Source organism: Medicago sativa, chromosome 6 (genome assembly GCF_051527215.1).
Source record: "Medicago sativa cultivar Bolivia chromosome 6, Bolivia_mono, whole genome shotgun sequence".
Taxonomy (NCBI): domain Eukaryota; kingdom Viridiplantae; phylum Streptophyta; class Magnoliopsida; order Fabales; family Fabaceae; genus Medicago; species Medicago sativa.
This window is the reverse complement of record NC_140754.1, coordinates 97,559,333-97,579,017: the sequence shown is the minus strand read 5'-3', so window position 1 is coordinate 97,579,017 and position 19,685 is coordinate 97,559,333. Positions and strand designations below refer to the sequence as shown.

The window sequence follows — 19,685 nt, the reverse complement described above, 5'->3', positions numbered from 1 at the left end:
GAGCATATAAACAACACAAGGCAACATGGAATTTGTGCAATAATTATAAACTCATATACTCAATATTTGGTGCTATGATTGGCAAAATTGAGTCTAAAATAATTTCACAATTACAACACTTTAATAGAATAATTCACTTCTACAAAAGAGATTTTCACAAATGATATTTTCGACTCACAACCTTGGGAATATATGTCTCTCTCTCTCTCTCTCACACACACACACACACACATATATAATAAAAAAAAAAGAGAGATTTTACATATTTCACAAAATAAAATTTATTGTCATAAATGAAAATATGAAATCAATGTTTGAGAATTATTCCCAATCAAATTACTTAATTTTCAAAACAAATCAAGCCACAAAAATTAAATCAAATCATTTTGAATATGCAAAATTTGATCCATAAAATATTAATCATGGTGTTTCCTTCCGGATTTGAGATAAAATAAAATTATGCTCAATGAAATATTCATATGTTTAATCATGTCAATGTTTATACACATTAGATGCACATACACAATGAATCAATTTGTAAAAAAAATTGAATACATGATAAGAAAACACACCTTTTGTGATTCATATATATATATATATATATATATATATATATATATATATATATATATATATATATATATATAATAAATTAATATCATACATATAGAAGTTATGAACATTTAATATCATACTTTATTCATTGTAGAAACACACCTTTTACTTAATCAAAAAAAAAAAAAAAGAAACACACCTTTTACATTGTTATCTATTATTTATATCTTAGAATTTTAGAAACTACTTGTGTTCTCCTTAAGTTTTACACTCTTTCGCATTTTCTGTTATATAATCTTGTTCTACATTTTCTTCACTTATCAAATCTTCGATTATAATATATATATATATATATATATATATATATATATAAAAGTAGGATTAAATATGTTTTTTGTCCCTATAAATATACAAACTTTTCGTTTTAATCCCTCTAAAAAATTTCTTCAACTTTTAGTCCCTATAAAATTTTCAATCACTACTTTTGGTCCCTATTTGAAGAATTTTTTTGTATTTTTTAATGAAATTGTGCAGAAATGTGTAGAATATTGTAAAAAAAAAACACAAAAAGATTAGAATTTTTTAACAAAACATAAATTAAATATGAATTTTTAACCGTAAAATATATAAAACTTCATATTAAATTCATGTTTTGTTAAAAAATTCTAATTTTTTATGGGAGAGATTCTTATAATATTATAAATTTTTCTACAAAATTTTATTCAAAAATATGAATTCTACATAAGAGTTTGCTTTATAGGAGGGACCAATAGTGAAGATGAAAAATTTTAGACTAAGATAAAGAAAAACTAGAAAAGTGAAAGTTAGAAAGCCTGAACATGTTAAAATCAATAATCAAAGCCGAGAAAGCCAGACACAACAACTAAACAATAAATTCATCTCCTGAAAAGACTCTTAACACAAGAATACAAGCTTTAATGAGATAAACAACACAGAAGCCTTATCACACAGTCTCATAAAAACGTTCAAGCAAAACCAAACATGAATTCATCTCCTGAAAAGACTCTTAACACAAGAATACAAGTTTTAACGAGATAAACAACACAGAAGCCTTATCACAGAGTCTCATAAAATCGTTCAAGCAAAACCAAACATGAATAGTTGAATAAAGTATAGGTAGCCTGAGAATATACACATGTATGTATTAATTGATATAGTAATTTTAAATTGAAACAACACAGAAGCCTTATCACACAGTCTCATCAAAACGTTCTAGCCAAACCAAACAGGAACAAGTTGAAAATAACGTGCAGAAACTCAGAAACAAAGTCGAAAAAATTGGTGCTCACGCGGAGAGCATCAACTGTCATGTGTCCAAAGAAAGGCTCAAAGTCGGGGTCCTGCCGAATACGATCGACCCAGTCACGGCGATTTGGGTATCTAGCCCTAGCTTGGAGCAACTGTTGTTCATCTTCATCAGTCCAATTGTGGTTGTAACACCCCGTTTTCCCAACGTAAAAATTTCTTAATAAAATCAGAGTAATTCCTTGTAAACGGAATGTCACATTTCATAAAAATCGTAAACTGAATAAATAAATATTTATCCTTCAAAATTCAATCACAAAGTACTTAATATCTTGCAGTGGAATTATTCAACATCTAAAAATAGTCTTTGGCACAAAAGGTCTCATTATAAAAGTCTCATAAATAGTCTAAAACATCGTAATCAATTCAATCCAACAACTTCATTAAAAATCTCATAAAACAATACGTAAGGAATAGAAAACAATGACAAAACTCCCATCCCGTTACTTATCAGAGCACCTAAAGACACATTTGTGAGGAGTCCACTCACGACCACGCCTAATCTTGATTACCTGCAAGTTACCCATACGAAGAGCAACATTTTCAAGCAGAAGGGGTGAGATTCACAAAACAATAATATTAAGCATATAATTCAACAATTATATCTAACATCTTAAACTTCATTAACTAGTATCATTAATCTCCCCACATTAGTCATAAACATCATCACGTATCATCGACATAATAATCATGAACATCTTCATATATCATCAAACATTAGACATAAGCATCATCATATATCATCATCATAATAATCATAAACATCACATATCATCTTAATCATAAACATAAACATCATATATCATCTTAATCATAACATCATATATCATCTTAATCATAATTCATCATTAGATACTTCTTCAAACATCACAACTTAACGACTTGACTCGACTATGCAACTCTTTCATCTTAAATCATCTTGACTCGACTATGCAACTCTTTCGTCTTAAAACGTCTTGACAATGAAAATGCATGTGGTACCATTCCAAGGCATAAGCCCTCATCACTATTGAGCATAAATAGGCTCCCATGGCTTGAGCCCTCGTCACTTTTGAGCACAATGCTCTAGGGCTTGAGCCCTCCTCACTTTTGAGCAAATGCTCCAGGGCTTGAGCCCTCGTCGCTTTAAATGAGTATGCATGGAATCAACATCTTACATCTTAGAAACATCATGAACATCTTATAACTTCTTAACATCTTAACATCTTGACAACATAACGTCTTTACAACTTGACGACTTCATAACGACTTGACGACTTAACAACTTCAACGACATCGACAAACAACTTACAACTTTGAAGACATTGACGATAACTGTGGTAACGACAACGACAACCACTTCACATCATAATTTCATATTCATCAATCATAAACAACGTCATATAACATCGTGCTTAAACATCAACAATTCATCATGCATCTTTGTAAAAATATAATAAATTATCCACAACATATTTTCATGCCAAACCAAAGCTACTGGAAAGATATCACAATTATCAACAACTTTCATGTTTATACCAAAGACTAATTCAGAACAGAAACATGTGAAACAGACGTAAAAACATGAAACAGAGAATGCTGTCACCGTACAATTTCGCTAAGATCTCCTTGGAGTATTTTCATCATAATTCATAAACTAAAAGCCATTTTTACGTCAAACCAAAGCTACTGGAAAGCTAACAAAATTATCTAAAACTATCATGTTTACACCAAATGTCAATTCTGTACCGATCAATACCAATTTTTGTTTTAAATTAGGAAAAGTTGTGCATAAAGTCCATAAAAATTCACTGTGACCTACGTGCAGTACCATAACTCAAGTTCTATAAATCATTTTGACCCAGACCAACGACATTAGAAAACTAACATCCATAAATACAACTTTCGTGTTTACACCTAAACCCAGTTCGAAACTTAAACTTGTCAAACTGAGACAATAAAAACGCGTTTTGCACACTGACAGCAAAATCGCAGTTCAACTGCGATTTCGCCTTGGGGAAATCTTTTCGACTTCGTTTTCGATCCAATACTCTCCAAACTTGACCCTAATCATTACCCTATGATTACCCTATTATTAGAACACTAATTATTCATCAACCTACTGTATGCAAATTCAAAGGGTTCTCAAATCTATTAACAACCTATTACAATTCTTAAACCCTAATTCTCAAATTCTCACAAACTCAACCTACAACATGTTAAATCTAATTATCAGAATTACAGACTTAATAATACTGAATGTTAGTCTCACCCTTACCTTAACAATCGATGCAACCTCTTCTCTCTTCTCTTTCTGTTCTCTCCTTGTTCTCCTCTTTTCCAAAAAGCGATTTAACGTAAAAACTCTTTCTAACCTAAGCTTCCTTATTTATAATACTAAATACTCTTCCTAAATATGTTTAGGCCCAATAACTCTGTCTTCTTTCTATTTTAACCCCCAAATCTACTTATTCTAATAATTCTCATATTCTAATAAATAATAGAATAAAGCCACTTAATAAAATACCAACACCTCACATATTTAAAATAAATCACATAAATAGACTCTAACTTAATAAAAATAATTAAATATCAAAGTGGGCGTTACAGTGGTGGTGATTTTGATGGTTATTGATATCAGTCATCTGTTAGAAAAAACCAGATTAAACTATTCACTTCATGAACGAAGAAGAAGAAGAAACAACACAATGCTTTTTGGATCAAGAAATAGAGGAAGAAGAAGAAAGAAAGAAAGAAAGAAAGAAAGAAAGAATGAAAGAAAGAAAGAAAGCGATACCTTCTGGAGCAAGAAAGAAGATGAAAAGAGCAATGTAGAAAGAATGTATTATTAACTGTGAATGTGATAGCTGTAACACCCCGTTTTCCCAACATGTAAAATAATACATAATAATAATAATCAGAGTATTCAACTTAAAACAGGATGTCACATTTCTTTAAATCATAAATCAAATATAATTAGAGTCAAAATCTGCTCTTTATTTAAAACATCTTCTGTCAATAACTTCAAATATGTCGCAGCGGAAAAATTCTTAAATGTTAAACAAATACTCAGCACTAAAGGCCTCAACATCTTAAACAACTTATTAAACTAAATCATAGTCATGTAAAATCATAAGTAATACGTAAGGAATAAAAAATAGCCACAAAAGTTACCATCCTTTTACGTATCAGAGCACCTAAAGACACAATGAGAGATAGCCACTCACGACAGCAATTAACAGCTATTTATTCTCGATCACCTGCAAGTTACTCATACGAAGAGCAACATTTCCAAGCAGAAGAGGTGAGATTCACAAACAATAATGTTAAGCATATAATTCAACAATTATATTTAACAACATAAACATCATCAACATATCATAACAATAGTCATGTAGCATCATTATCATCATCATAATCAACTTCATAATCAACATCAATATCAACTTCATAACTCAACTTAACAACTTGACTCGACAATGCAACTTAACTAGACTATGCAACTCTATTATTTTACTCATGCATGTGGTAACATTCTAGGGCATAAACCCTCGTCGCCTGTGAGCATAAATATACTCCTACTATGCAACATAAACATATTTTCAGAAAGAATTAAATCCTCAAAAAAATAAGATGAATCTTCATTTGATTTCCCCCTTGAAGATGATTGCTCTCAAAAAAAAGGTTTATTTTCAAAAAAAAGTAACATCCATAGTTACCAACAACCGTTTAGAATTGGGATCAAAACATTTATATCCCTTTTAAGTTAGGGAATATCCAACAAAAACACATTTAATAGCACGAGGTTCAAGTTTGCCTATTTGTTTGTGTTCATGGACAAATGCAGTGCATCCGAATATTTTTAGAGGCAAATTGTCTGAAATAGGGGCGGTTGGAAAGAATTTTAAAAAGGTTTCGAGAGGAGTCTTAAGGTTTAAAACACGAGATGTCATACGATTTATTAAATTTTGCAGCAGTTAAAACAGCCTCACCCCATAAGTATTTTGGAACTTTAGTGGAAAAAAGTAAGGCTCTAGCCACTTCAAGAAGGTGCCTATTTTTCCTCTCTGCAATTCCATTTTGTTGGGGTGAGTTAACACATGTACTTTGATGAACTATCCCATTTTCCATAAAAAAAAAGTTCCCTAAAACTGTGTTAAAATATTCAGTTCCATTGTCAGTTCTGAAAACTTGTATAGTGGAATTAAACTGGGCCTGCACTAATTTAATAAAATTCTTGACAATTTGTCCTACCTCTGATTTTTCTTTTAATAAATATACCCAACAAAGTCTAGTATGATCATTAGTAAAGGTGATAAACCATCTTTTGTTGGATAAAGAATTAATCCTATTAGGCCCCCAAAAATCACTATGAATAATGGAAAAAGGTTTTAAAGGTTTATATGTTTGGGCAGGAAAAGAACTTCTGTGATGTTTGGCAGTATCACAAATTTCACATTGAAAAGAAGAAAAATCCTTACCAACAAACAAGTTCGGAAATACAATTTTTAAATATTTGAAACTTGGGTGACCCAATTTTAAATGCCACAACATAACATCATCCTTATTATTTGAAACAAAAAAGGATTCAGAGAAAGAACTTATTTGTCCAAGTTGATGTCTAGTTTCAAGTTCATCTTCAAGGTAGTAGCCCTCCATTCTGCTTAGCACTGCCAATCGTCTTCCCCGAGATTGAATCCTGAAACAAACAATGAGTATCAAAAAAATGAGTTTGACACCTTTTATCCCGGATTAATTTACTGACAGACAATAGGTTATACGACAATTTTGGGACATGTAAAACATCTTGAAGAGTTAATAATGGAGAAATAATGACAGAACATTTTCCTGCCACAACTGAAAGAGAACCATCGGCAATCTTAATTTTTAAATTACATGCACAAGGACTATATGATGAAAACAAACTGGACTCTCCTGTCATATGATCGGCAGCACCTGAATCAACAATCCAAGTACGACTTGGCTTGACACTAAGAAGGGTTGACTCAAAAAAATTACCTTTTTGGGAAATGGAACCGAAAGAAAACATACGGGAAGTAGTTTGAGACTACAGTTGTTCATTATTGGACGGAAGTGACTTTGAGGAAGACTGCTGCCCTTGATCAGAAGTAGCTTGGAATGCACGACCTTCGGTTGACTAGTTGAAAATTGTCTTACCCATCATCACCCTTTGCCGCACCTTCTCTCTTCGGGTCTTTGATTTATTCATCCCCTTAATTTTCACTGTTTGATCCGACTCAAACACTGCAAACTACAATTTTGAGTTTTTTTTCCTCAATGAGTAGTGACGTGTGAACAGTAACCACATATGAACAGTGCCGCTGAGATGAATAGTAGCCGCGTGACCAGTACACGCGATATGAACAGTACCGTTGTGAACAGTACTTGCTGGATATGAAAACCCAGAAAAGAAAAAAAGGTTTATGTGGAAGCAAAGCCCCAAAAATTCGGGGGCTTTGATGCCATGTAGAAACTACTCTATAACTTAGAGTTATTTTATTTCAATGAAAACGGTGCTCCTTATATAGGAGAGAATACAACTAATCAACTCCTTAATCTAAGGAGTGATATAAGGAAAAATAAACAACTATTAAAATAGAATAATAATAAAAGGAAATATTATATATTTCAACATTCGCCAACCATTTTTTTATTAGGTTTTTTCCTACTTTATAATATTTATATTTGACTATTCACCTCTCAGTATAATTTTTCTTATGTTTATGTTATATTGTTCATCTCATTATTCTTTATTTTTTGTATGTGTATTTATTTTTTCTACCGAGAATAAAGAGTGAAAGATAGTCATTTATTTTTAGGTTAATTAAGTTTTTAGTCCCTATAAATATTCACAGTTTTGTTTTTAGTCCCTACAAAATAAAATCACACTTTTTAGTCCCTGTGACATTTTACTTAAGCATTTTAGGGACTAAAATGCTGATGGAAAAATTTTATAGGGACTAAAAATGCTGTTGGAAATTTTTATAGGGACTAAAAATGTTGATGAAAATTTTTATAAGGACTAAAAAGTGTGATTTTATTTTGTAGGGACTAAAAACAAAATTATGAATATTTATAGGGACCGTTTACTTAATTAACCCTTTATTTTTTAGTATATTTTGATTTTATTTTATGATGCTTTGTGCCACCTTGCTTAACCTTGAAGGAACGCTCAACCACCACCATCGATCCTTGTTTTCAACACCGATTCACCATGTCTTCCTTCCAAATCCCTTGGAAATGCCTTGATCTTACTCATACACCATCCATCGTAACCAAATCACAACAAAAAGCCCACAAAACCTTCGCACATGTCCTTTCCAATGTCTGTGAAATTCCAACCTCCCAGTTGCCCCAACCTTGTGTTAAAGGTGATGATCTAGCTATTATGATTCCAGAGAATGATTATACAGCCAACGTTGATGCATGCAAGCTGAACTTACATGGAAGGTTCATCTGGCCAAAGAATGCAACCCCTTGACCGTTGTTGCTTTAAAGAGCAAGCTTGCTACGTTCCGGAAAGATCTATCCAATTTTTTTTGACAAGAATTCATACAATGTTTACATGAAAATGACTTGTTTTGCTTAAATGTTTAGTTATTTGCATGTTTATGTTGTACATTTACAATTGTTATTTCAAAGGGGGAAATGGGGGATTGAATATGTGTTTTAATCATATGTAGGAATGCCTAACTCAAATTTTGTGTAGCCTACTTATCCAAATATTATCCCACCTTTACCTAAGCCGCATTATAACCCTAAAGACCTGAAAAATGTGTAATGACATTGACTTTGATTGACGTTTAGAAACTTTTCAAGTGTATGGTAATAGGTAGACCTACACGTCAACTGGTTTGAACCCTTAAGCGTCGACAGAAGTTATGTTGTTGTATTCATTAGATTATTTCAAAAAGAAAGATATTGAAATTGTTCTTTCGACGAGTTAAATTGTATGTGGTGTATTTCACAAGATTATATTACATTCATGTTATGGTTATCAATGACAATTGTATTAGTTCTCATTTAAATAATAGGTCGTATGCAGTATATTCACAAGGTTGTAAGTAATTCTACAAACAAGATGAAAGCCTTTTTAATCAGACATTTGAACTGGAATTTGAAATCAGTTATTGCCAAATGATATGCACTTTGTGAACAGGAAATCAGCTGAAGCTGTGAATGTTTATTTTCTACGAGTGATATCTGTCTTGAATGCATGCTTATCTTTCTCTTTTATTAAAATGTCATGGTAAATGCATTTTCTATAATGAACTCACCAATCTTCATTGCTTCTTCGTTGTCTAAAACATGGTGCATAGCAGATTGCTCCATTTCCTTAAGGAATTATATTTTACTGAATTGTAACTATTCATGGTTTTGGATTGTAAGAAGACATGAAATTTCGATGAAGAGGGCTTTGGTCGATTTGTGGCAGCTTGCATTTTCGCATCGAGTTAGTCTGTTAGCAGCTGTTCAACCACTGTTGCTGCAACAGGTCAAGGTCAGTGATGGAATTGTTGATCAAGCACAACCTTCGGGAGTATGTCATTTTTAGTTCCGGAAAGTCAGAATATTGTTTACAGAGGGGCTTTCTTAAGCTGGTCAACAAAGCCTTGAGGTTTCATTGATTAAATGTTTGTTGATGAGAATTCCTTTTGTCATTTATTAAATTTTTGCGGGGAATCTTATTGAGGAATTCTTATGACAGGGTAAAAGTGATTTTGTATACTCATCCTATATTTTGTAGCATTTAAATTGCAATTTACATTTTACATGTATTCAACATAAACTTTGCAGCTCTTAGTGCACTTTGTTTTACCTCCTGCTCCCTTTTATGGTAGTTGTGTAGCTGAAAAGGCATGAGATTAGTTAAATGTAAGAGGATTCAAGTGAATTACTCACTTACAAGTAAAACAATATAGACATTTCTTTACCTGATTATTATACAGTTGCTCTGAACTCTTTGTCAGGACAAAGCAACACGCGACTTCGATATTCACCAAGAGCCCATGTAGGAAAAATGTTTCTGTATGCTGAGTAATTGATAGTGCAATTCTTGTTGAAGACTCCTATTATTTCCTATACAATATATCTATCATATTAGGTACTCCTTTTTGTTAAATACACGCAGTCACACACTTACTGACATGAATATGATTTCTAATTTAAGATTATAAAGAGCTTGTTTAGATACCAGAAGAGTGATACATAATAGTTAAGATATGTGCTGCCCAGAAGAGTTTTTCTTCTCTCATCAGTATATATATATATATATATATATATATATATATATATATATATATATATATATATATATGTGTCTACTGCATAACAATGGATCTAAAATTGTTACCTGTTGAGGAAACTCCCCGTTTTCCATTTGTGAATTTATCAAAACCTTGGCGGCATGATGCAATGGAGCTGGATCTCTTTCGGCCTATACAGTAAAATAACAAATATCGAGTTTATTTATTATGCTCTAATTCTATAATTCTTGGCATTGAGCTTAGTTTAACTTGCTATAGTATACTACATTATACCTGTCCTGCTTCAATAAGTGCCAACATAGCCCATGCAGTGTTCACTACATGAGACTTGTTTCCTTCCAGGTTTGTGTATACCTGTTAATTTGTTACATGTTATTATCAGTGAAAAGCTATGTTATGCTGAAAGGGATAAATTAGAACTTATAAGCTTCATTCATTTCATACTATATACCTTGTGTTGGCATGAAAGATAGCTCTCACTCCACCCACCTGAAAGCTTGTGCTGTTTTGAAAGTAAAAATTCACATGCCTTTCTTATGCTTTTGCTATCTTTGTAGCTCTTTCCAGCAGCTATCAACCCTTTTATTCCAAACCATGTCCCATATGTAAAGCAGATTCCCCATGATCCATACCTATTTGGTTAAGTAATTATAAATCTTTAAACTCACATTAAGAAATTAATATCATTTTTGAAACCTCTTTTGGTGAATAATTAAGTTTGTGGACTAGTAATAAAACAAACCATGAACCATCCGCCAATTGTATGCTTTCGATATAGTTTGCAGCCTTAGCAATGCAAGTATCTATTTCCATCTTCCTGTGCCGCGGATATTTTTGAGTGAATAAGGCGAGACCTTGCATCGCTGCTGATGTGCATTCTACGTACCTGTAGATAATGGACTTGTTTTTCACAAATTCAAATGATAGACGACATAGAAATAATTACAAGAAACATGTCGATGTCAGGTACATACTGATAATCAATGGTGATATCTTCAAATGTTTCAGTTGGATTTATTTTCTGTTACATAAACCAATTCATTGTTAAAAGATTTAATAATTGAATCTACATTCGTCATTTAATTGGAGAAAAAAAAAGGTTTACCTCCAACCATGTATAAGATCTTGTGAGTTCATAGGATGCAAACCCACCATTTGTATTCTGTAGTATTTAATGTGGAAGAGAAAATTGGTTAAGCCATGATGCCATATGGTTGAAGTTATATCTAATTAAATTTGAACAAAATCATCTTTTTATTCTTGAATCCCGAGTACTTATTAAAATCGCGAAAATGAAATAATTCTCGTTCGTTTTTGTTTACTTCTTCGGATATTACACACGACTGAGTCTACTAGTAGTTTAGAGTACCTGCAGGGATAAAATCAAATTAACTGCATTGCATAATTGTTCAGTTTCCACTGCTTTCCCAACACTCTCAACTGGCAAGTTTGATAACAAAATGGCTGCCTGAAAATTGTGAAACAGATTAAGAAAATATGATTTGTTTAGCTGATTCAAATATGTGAAAAATTGGTATTTTGTTAAAATTAATGGCAAATTGATGACCTTCAAGCCTTCTGCAGTACAATCAGAAACAGGCCAACCATTGTCTTGAGTTGAGAAAGGCCAACCACCTTTAGAAATGTGGCGATACCAACAGCTAGTATTACCAGAGCTGTTCATTGTAACCTTCAAAACCAAAATACGATACTTTGAGAAAATCACATAATTCAATGGAATCATATATGTCGGTGTCGGATATCGACTTGTGTCAGACACTGGAACTCGCCTAATCCGAGGAGTGTATGTGTTTCATATATCTTCAATATTTATTACCTGTGAGAGTTTTATGAAATTGTTAGCTTTCTTAAGCATTGAACCATATTCATCATCAAGTTTGGTAGCCAAGATAGCTTGAACAGATAAAGCAACATCCCAACATTGAGAACCATTATATCCTTGCATTTTCATTCCATCCTCAGCCAACCATAGATAGTCTTTGATTCTTGAAATATGACACTTAAATGCCTCAGAATTTGGGTTCTCCAACCAACAACAAACCATGTTTAGTACCTGTTTTAGAATTATTATTTTTCATCATAATAATCACTTATTGAGTTAAAATCATTTGATTATGTCATAGTAATGAGTATATAATTAACCTTATTAACAGGACCAAGGCAGATATAGTTAGTGTTTTCATCCTCATAATGTATATGCTCCATAACATGTTTGAGTGCTTTATTCCTTAGTTTAGAGTAAGGCCAATGCATGAGAAGAGGTTCCCCAACATTATCAAGAAAACCCCATAAAATATTCTGTATCATTGGACATGGATGGTACAAATCTTCCTGCAATTATTACTCATTATTAATTGAAAATATTATACTGACACAACACAATTAATTAAAATATGTGACATAATTAATTAAGACAAGAACCTTAGCACAATGATATTTAGCGTGGTCCCAATTTAGTATATGATAGGGTAAGGTATAGATCTCTCTTCTGAGAGATAAAACAATAGCACTGAATGGACCCACAAATCTTCTACCGTACAAATATGACATTGGTAGATATACAAGTCTAGTGTGACACCACATCCTTCCTGCAAATTTTTTAATTAGTAACATATGTATCATAACATATAAATAAATACATATGGTACCACATAATAACATATGTATCATATCATATAAATAAATAAAGAGAAGGGATCCATTGACTCCAAGAGTAAGTCTAAAGACTTACTCCCAATCTTAACCATTGATTTTAATATTAATTAATGGCTGTGATTAATTACTAAAGATTTCCATAGTAAGATTTTTCACACTTTCTCCCTGTTGCTTGAATGAAAACGCAATGCTATTGCTGGATACCTACACATCATCAATTGATGGCTGGATTACATTAACTCAACATTTGTTTTTATTTAATATGCAATTCGAACAAAGATGCAATTTGTATTAGATTTATATTATAGTACAAATTGATAATTATTTTTTGTTTTGGAAGGGAAATTGATAATCATTTCTATACTGGGCCAGATCCAAGCACAAAACACAATCAAGTAGAAAAGCAAACGAGAAAAAAGAGAAGGAAAAAGAGGAATTGAAGAAATAGGAAGGAAAACAACACGATGAAGAGCAGTGGTTTGGAACCGATTCTATTTCAGATGTAGCCTCATGGGTTGTTTTAGGAAGAAGGTGTAGAAAAATCTTACCATAGAAATCTTTAGCAATTAATCACAGCCATTAATTAATATTAAAATCAATGGTCAAGATTGGGAGTAAGTCTTTAGACTTACTCTTGGAGTCAATGGATCCCTTCTCATAAATAAATAAATAAATACAATATAATGGTACCACATAATATCATATGTATCATATAATATAAATAAATGCATGGTACCACATAGTAACATATGTAGATCATATCATATATAATAAAAGAATACATGGTACCACATATTAACATATTTATCATATCATATAAATAAATACAATGGTACCACATAGTAACATATGTAGATCATATCATATATAATAAAAAAATACATGGTACCACATATTAACATATTCATCATATCATATAAATAAATACAATGGTACCACATAGTAGGTTATATTTGACTTAGACCGAGTAAGAAATAATGAGAACATGCCTGGATGCAAAGGAACAAAGTAGGGAAGAAGCCATATTTCTGGAGGGATTGCCTTCATTCCACTCCATTCATATACTCCAAGTACCTAATATATGTTATATGTATTATTTTCATTATGTATACACTTGTACCATTTGATTAAATTAAACTATTATAAAAAACAGTTACAACGTACATTAAACTATAGTATAAACAATCTAAACAAAATCAAAACCTTGAAGAAATAAATGCACAAATACTTACAGAAAGCCAGAGTTTGCCCCATGAAGGAATAGAAGTGGCACCCCCACGATCAAGAATCCATCTTCTTGCTTTTTGCATTTCTCCATCTCCACTGTCGACATCTTCTCCAAGCAATCTCAAGGTCACATAACTCATAGCTGTGCCAAACATTGTGCTTGGCCCTTCTATATGCAATCCCCACCCTCCATCTTCGTTCTTATCATCATCATATGTATTAACGATTAATGTCATATTCCTCACAATAGCTAGCTAACATTATTTTGTGATACTTTATAAAAAATAAACATTAATTTGTGATTGAAATGTAATATTTGGTCTTGAAAGAGCTAGCTAACATTATTCCTCATAAGAAGTTTATTTTTAATAAGCTTATAATCTTAAGAAGATAGACTCATCCTCTAACAAGTGAAATTAATTTGTTTAGTAATGTTCTCATAAGCATAGCTCAGTTGATAAAGACATTGTATTATATTATATATGTAAGATTCAGGATTAAACTTTAAATTCCCCACTTTTTTTTTTGAAGAAAAAATTCCCCACTTATTCATCTTAATGTTGGAGTTCTAGCTACTAGGTTACTTACAAAAAATTACCTGATGATTAAAGAGATAGCGTCGCATTTCACTTTGATGCTCGGGTGTTAACACTGCATTAACAGCCCCAGTCACCCATAGTCCTATTACCTATCACATAATTAATCCAATTTAGGCACACTTCTTTTATGTACTTTGACAACTGAAATAATCAATGATTAATTTTTTTTTAAAACAATATAACAAATGCAATAAAAAAGAAACAAAAAAAAAAAGCAAGAAAACCAAGGAGGCTATATAATACTTTGATTTTTTTTTCTTGAATCAATTATACTTTTTTTTGTTGAAGAGTTGAATCAATCATGCGTACCTTTTTTAGAATTTAAATATTCATCTTAAATATTTCAGTTAATCATATCATGTATTGATAAATTTATGAAGTTTATAATAAATAATATATATTCTTTCAAAAAAAAAAAATATATATATATAATATCATGTAAGAAGAAAACAACATAGTATAAGAAGGTTGAAATATAACAATTATTTAATATGCCCTAGTGTTTTTTTAAAAAAAAAAAAAAAACTTGACACCTAAACTAAGGACCGATTAATTCGAGGGGTCTAAACTTCAATCTCACCGTCCAATTGCGGATCTCCTAATGATTTAAGTTGAATGTTAAATTAATTATTTAATTTTTAGAGAAAATTGGAGAGGTGAAAAATTATTATAAATTAAAGTGGCACTGGTGACAATTTTACGATAATCTTTAATTGGATTTGAACTTTGTTTGTTTAGATTGCAATCTCAAACTCTTGTTTACTGAACTCCATATCACAGACAAGATATAAAACTATTAAAACAAACTAACTTTTGTATTATCAATCACATATAATGTGTTAAAATTGATGCCATCACGTTGACAAGCACTAGTTAAAATATATTTAGGTGTATCAAGAAATTTCTTGTTTTTTTTAAGATGCTATATCTAGAAATTGCTGACAATGTACTCTTACTAATACATTTTTATAAGGAATTTTAAATACTTTTTTTCTTTCAGAAAATACATTAATCTAAAGATACTCATTATTAGTCATTCATGTTTTTTTTTGGTGTAATTAGTCATTCATGTTTGAAGAAGTAACCTCTAAAAAAAAATTTCAAGAAGTAAATTCAATTATATTGACCACTTTTAAATGACATAATTTTTTGCTTCAAAAAAAAAATGACATAATTTTTTTTCCCTTTAAAACAAGCACATCATGCAAAATATGTTCAAGAGCCGAAATTGTTTACTTACTATAAACTTCAACAAATATTTAATAAGTGGTTAATTTCTATGAAACATTTTTACGCATCTATTCATTCAAATCACACGAAGAAGATATTTTTAGATATTTTATGAACCAACTTAAAAATGTGGTATTATAAAATGATTTGATTTGGTGCATATGTGAACAAGTTTACAACGTCTGTGATACAAATTAAACTAATATAATTTTCTTACACTAATACCCGCTGAAAAATTATCATACTCTTGCATACATGATCCGTTGAAGGCTTCTGTGTTTGTGTGGTGACTTCTAAAGATTTCAACTAAGGACAATTTGGTCCAACATGGAATTTTACACTATGGCTCTCTTTTATGTGCAGAAGGTTGCGGGGAAAATGAAGCGGTTAATTATGTGAATTTTTCAATGTTTTAAATTGGTTTGATTTCTCCTATGTTCTTCATTAGAACATGTTCTTCCATTTGGCGGTTATGTTTTATTCTCTAAAAAGATTTGTTCCGCTTTGCATTTGATTTGGTTGGCTTGTGTTTGAATTATTTGAAAAGAGAGAAATTCTCATATTTTTCAACATAAGGTGTTATAAGTACCACAATTGAATTTATCTTGTGAATTGAATTCTTGACGGCTTAATGCCTCTGGTTGTCTTGTGATATTTATAATATTCGCTCTTGTTTCCACACTTCAATATGTTTTTTGTGCATTTTTGACATTTTATTAAATGCCAACAATTATGATTAGGACATTTTTTTTTTAGGAATCAAAATGTCCTTAGAGTCTTGCCAAAATGAATCAAATGTCATTAGGGTCTTGTAAAAAAAAAGTGCTTAGGACATTGTATTGTATACGAGAAAAAGAGGGCAATGATATTTGATACATACCAAAGAAGGCAAAAGAAACGAAGGACCACCATAGTCACCAGGCCAGAAACCATCCTCAGTTTGCAGTGTTGAGTAACATCTCAATGCTCTTTTTAGTGTCTTTCCCACTTTTTCCTCACTAATTATATCTCCTTCTTCCTTCTCCATTTTCACCTTATTATTATTCTCTGATTTCATATTTGAAAAACCTTTTTCCCTCTCAAACTGCAAAACCAACATTAATTATTTACCCCTCAGCAATATTGACATAAGTTGTGGTACATTTTCAAAAAATATTCAAAGAAAATTTGCATATATACATATAGTCACATATTCGTGTAAGTGTAAGTATCTAATCTCATTAAATTAAACTAAACTAAACAATTGTACTATATGTTATATTATTTATGCATGTATTTACCTGGAGTCTCATTAAGAGATCAGAACTATTCTTAGCTTTGAAGCGATTGTCATGAAATTGTTTGCGAGCATGTTCCACTTGAGCTCGTTCTTGTTCAGTTCCAAGATGTGGATCATACTCCCAAAATTCTCTTCCAATGTTCTTATTCACACTTCTAACCATTTCTTGATCAATACCATCTTTGTTTTCTGAAAACTTCAGCTTCCACATCTTCTCTTGGATTAATTCTTTCTACCAAACGTATTTTTGTGATTTGATATTTTCTTAATTAGGTAGAAAATAAAACAACTGAAATTTAAAAGTTAGAGAATACTACATATTATCATTTTCAGTATATATAATTTTTAGAAATTGAATAAACATAGACACATACCTTGATGTTAAACAAAGAATTATTTTTGCTTGAAATAAAAAGAGTATATTCTCCTGACCAAAAAAAAAAAAAAAAAGAGTATATTCTAAATAGCTAGAGTACATAAATTGAGTTTAGTGTCTAGTGTCTGCATGTGATATGTATGAAAGGGGGAGTCTGGCCTTTTATTCACACAAATTAGGGATGCCAATAATTTTATATTGTGAGTTTAGGTTATCTCGAGGAGTTGGTAGGGATGCCAATAATTCTAGAGAGTCCTCACCCTAAAATCCACCTTATTTTATATGCTACTTAAATTTTTTATTAAAAATAAAAACTTTTTGTCAAAAAGTATATGTTATTTCTTCACAAGATATTTTCTTCATTTTATATGACATATATTCTCCCATACGTCATTTGGCTGATCTGAAAAACATGAAAAGATTATATAATCTCTTTTAGTTTGTTAACACGGTAGCATCAAATATAAGATAAAATGAGAGTCATCATGTTTATATTATATAATGTGATCGTTTGATAAAAAAATAATAATGTGATCTAGTTTTTGTTTTTTTGTTTTTTTTTTGTGTGTATATTTTTGAAAGAACAAGATCACCACATATCATTGATAATTCAATTGATAATACGTGGGAGGATATTTTCAAAATCATGTAAAGCAAATCAATGACATATTTAAGCTAAAATGAAACAAGGGAGAATATTTTCAAAATCATCTAAAGCGGGCCAATGACGTATTTAATTAAGCCAAAATTAAATAATGGAGAATATTTTCAAAATCATAAGGGATAGCTGGCGCATGTAGCCACTAGCCACCCAATAGAGTATGAACAATGTTTAAAGGTGGGGTTTACAATGCATAAGGAAAAGATTTGTGCACCATGCAAAAGTTGTGCAAAAATGACCCCAAATTAAATCTAGACCGTTCATATATTATTATTTTAATGCCGACGGTTGAGATTTGTTTGGATTGAGGAGTGGGTGACCTGCTGCCTCAAAGGGAGAGAGGGCATGTAGGTCCCACACGGGACCCACCCCTTTGATTAAATCAGAATATTTTATTGCATTTTTTTGGGTAGATTTTGTATTGGGCTTGGGCTTGACATGTAGAGTAAAATTTTGTCTATGGGCTGCCAAATTTAATTTTCTTGGCCCGAAAAAAAGGAAATATTTTTTTCCCTGCATAATTTTATTTATTTTTTTGACCGAAAATTGCATTTAATTTAATATGGAAAAATCTGAAAAAGAATTAAAAATTAGTAGAAGTTGTTTTAGTAAATTGGACGGTTGTAATTGGATTTTAATTTTTTGGGAAAAATTATAAGATGAATAAATTGTGTGTAATATTTGGGTAGTAAAATTGTTTTGGAAAAATTAGAAGATGAATAAATTGTGTGTATAAATATGAGAAATTGGTTGAATGATGAATGTATAAATATAAAATATAAAATATGCTTTGTTGTTATAACATAATATTAATAATGTTTATTTATATTGTAAGTCAATGATGAATGATGAATGACTGAATTATGAGAAATTATGCTATCAGAAATTTTCATAAATGTTTAGTTTAATCGGTTAATTTTAGTTTGCAGGAGAGACGGTTGCATTGTACAGATTCACTAAAGTATTATTAATTGTACAGTTAATAGAAGGAAATTATGTATAAAGTAAAATATATTAATAATATTAAGATGTAACATTGAATTAACAAATAATTAGATTTTATCGAAAGAAATAATAGTTGACAATTTTTATAAAAAAATAAAAAAAGTTAATAGAAAGCAATGCGCACGATCGTGCTTTCATTTGACACGGTCGTGCTTAAACTCACTGGAGTTGGATTTGAAAATGTAGTGGCAGGTTCGCACGCCCGTGCTTTAAACAACTGCTTGTTGCTTGGAAATTGTTATTGGACATGCGCACGACCGTGCTTTCATTTGACACGGTCGTGCTTAAACTCACTGGAGGTGGCTTTGAAAATATAGTAGCAGGCTCGCACGCCCGTGCTTTAACTAGGCACGGTCGTGCTTTAAACAACTGGTTGTTGCTTTGAAATTGTTATGGGATAGGCGCACGACCGTGCGTTTAGTTTGCCCGGTCGTGTGTGATAGTCAGAAAGTGGCTGGTGTGTTGTCTGCAATAGGTGCACGGC

At 31.3% G+C, this 19,685-nt stretch overlaps 1 protein-coding gene across 1 annotated transcript; it reads right to left on the bottom strand.

Annotated features, from left to right (window-relative positions):
* Positions 1-9,516: 9,516 nt before the first annotated feature.
* LOC146918723 (cycloartenol synthase-like) lies at positions 9,517-17,671 on the bottom strand. Its single transcript, XM_085720349.1, has 19 exons — positions 17,534-17,671; positions 17,161-17,448; positions 16,761-16,964; positions 14,650-14,739; positions 14,057-14,251; positions 13,814-13,898; positions 12,591-12,757; positions 12,312-12,500; positions 11,986-12,222; positions 11,716-11,838; positions 11,518-11,616; positions 11,254-11,310; positions 11,123-11,169; positions 10,891-11,034; positions 10,600-10,780; positions 10,422-10,502; positions 10,235-10,318; positions 9,816-9,960; positions 9,517-9,730 (listed from the first exon to the last, which is right to left on the bottom strand). The coding sequence occupies exons 2-18, from the start codon at positions 17,368-17,370 to the stop codon at positions 9,823-9,825; spliced, it is 2,331 nt and encodes a 776-aa protein (XP_085576475.1). The 5' UTR covers positions 17,371-17,448; positions 17,534-17,671; the 3' UTR covers positions 9,517-9,730; positions 9,816-9,822.
* Between the last annotated feature and the right edge of the window lie 2,014 nt (positions 17,672-19,685).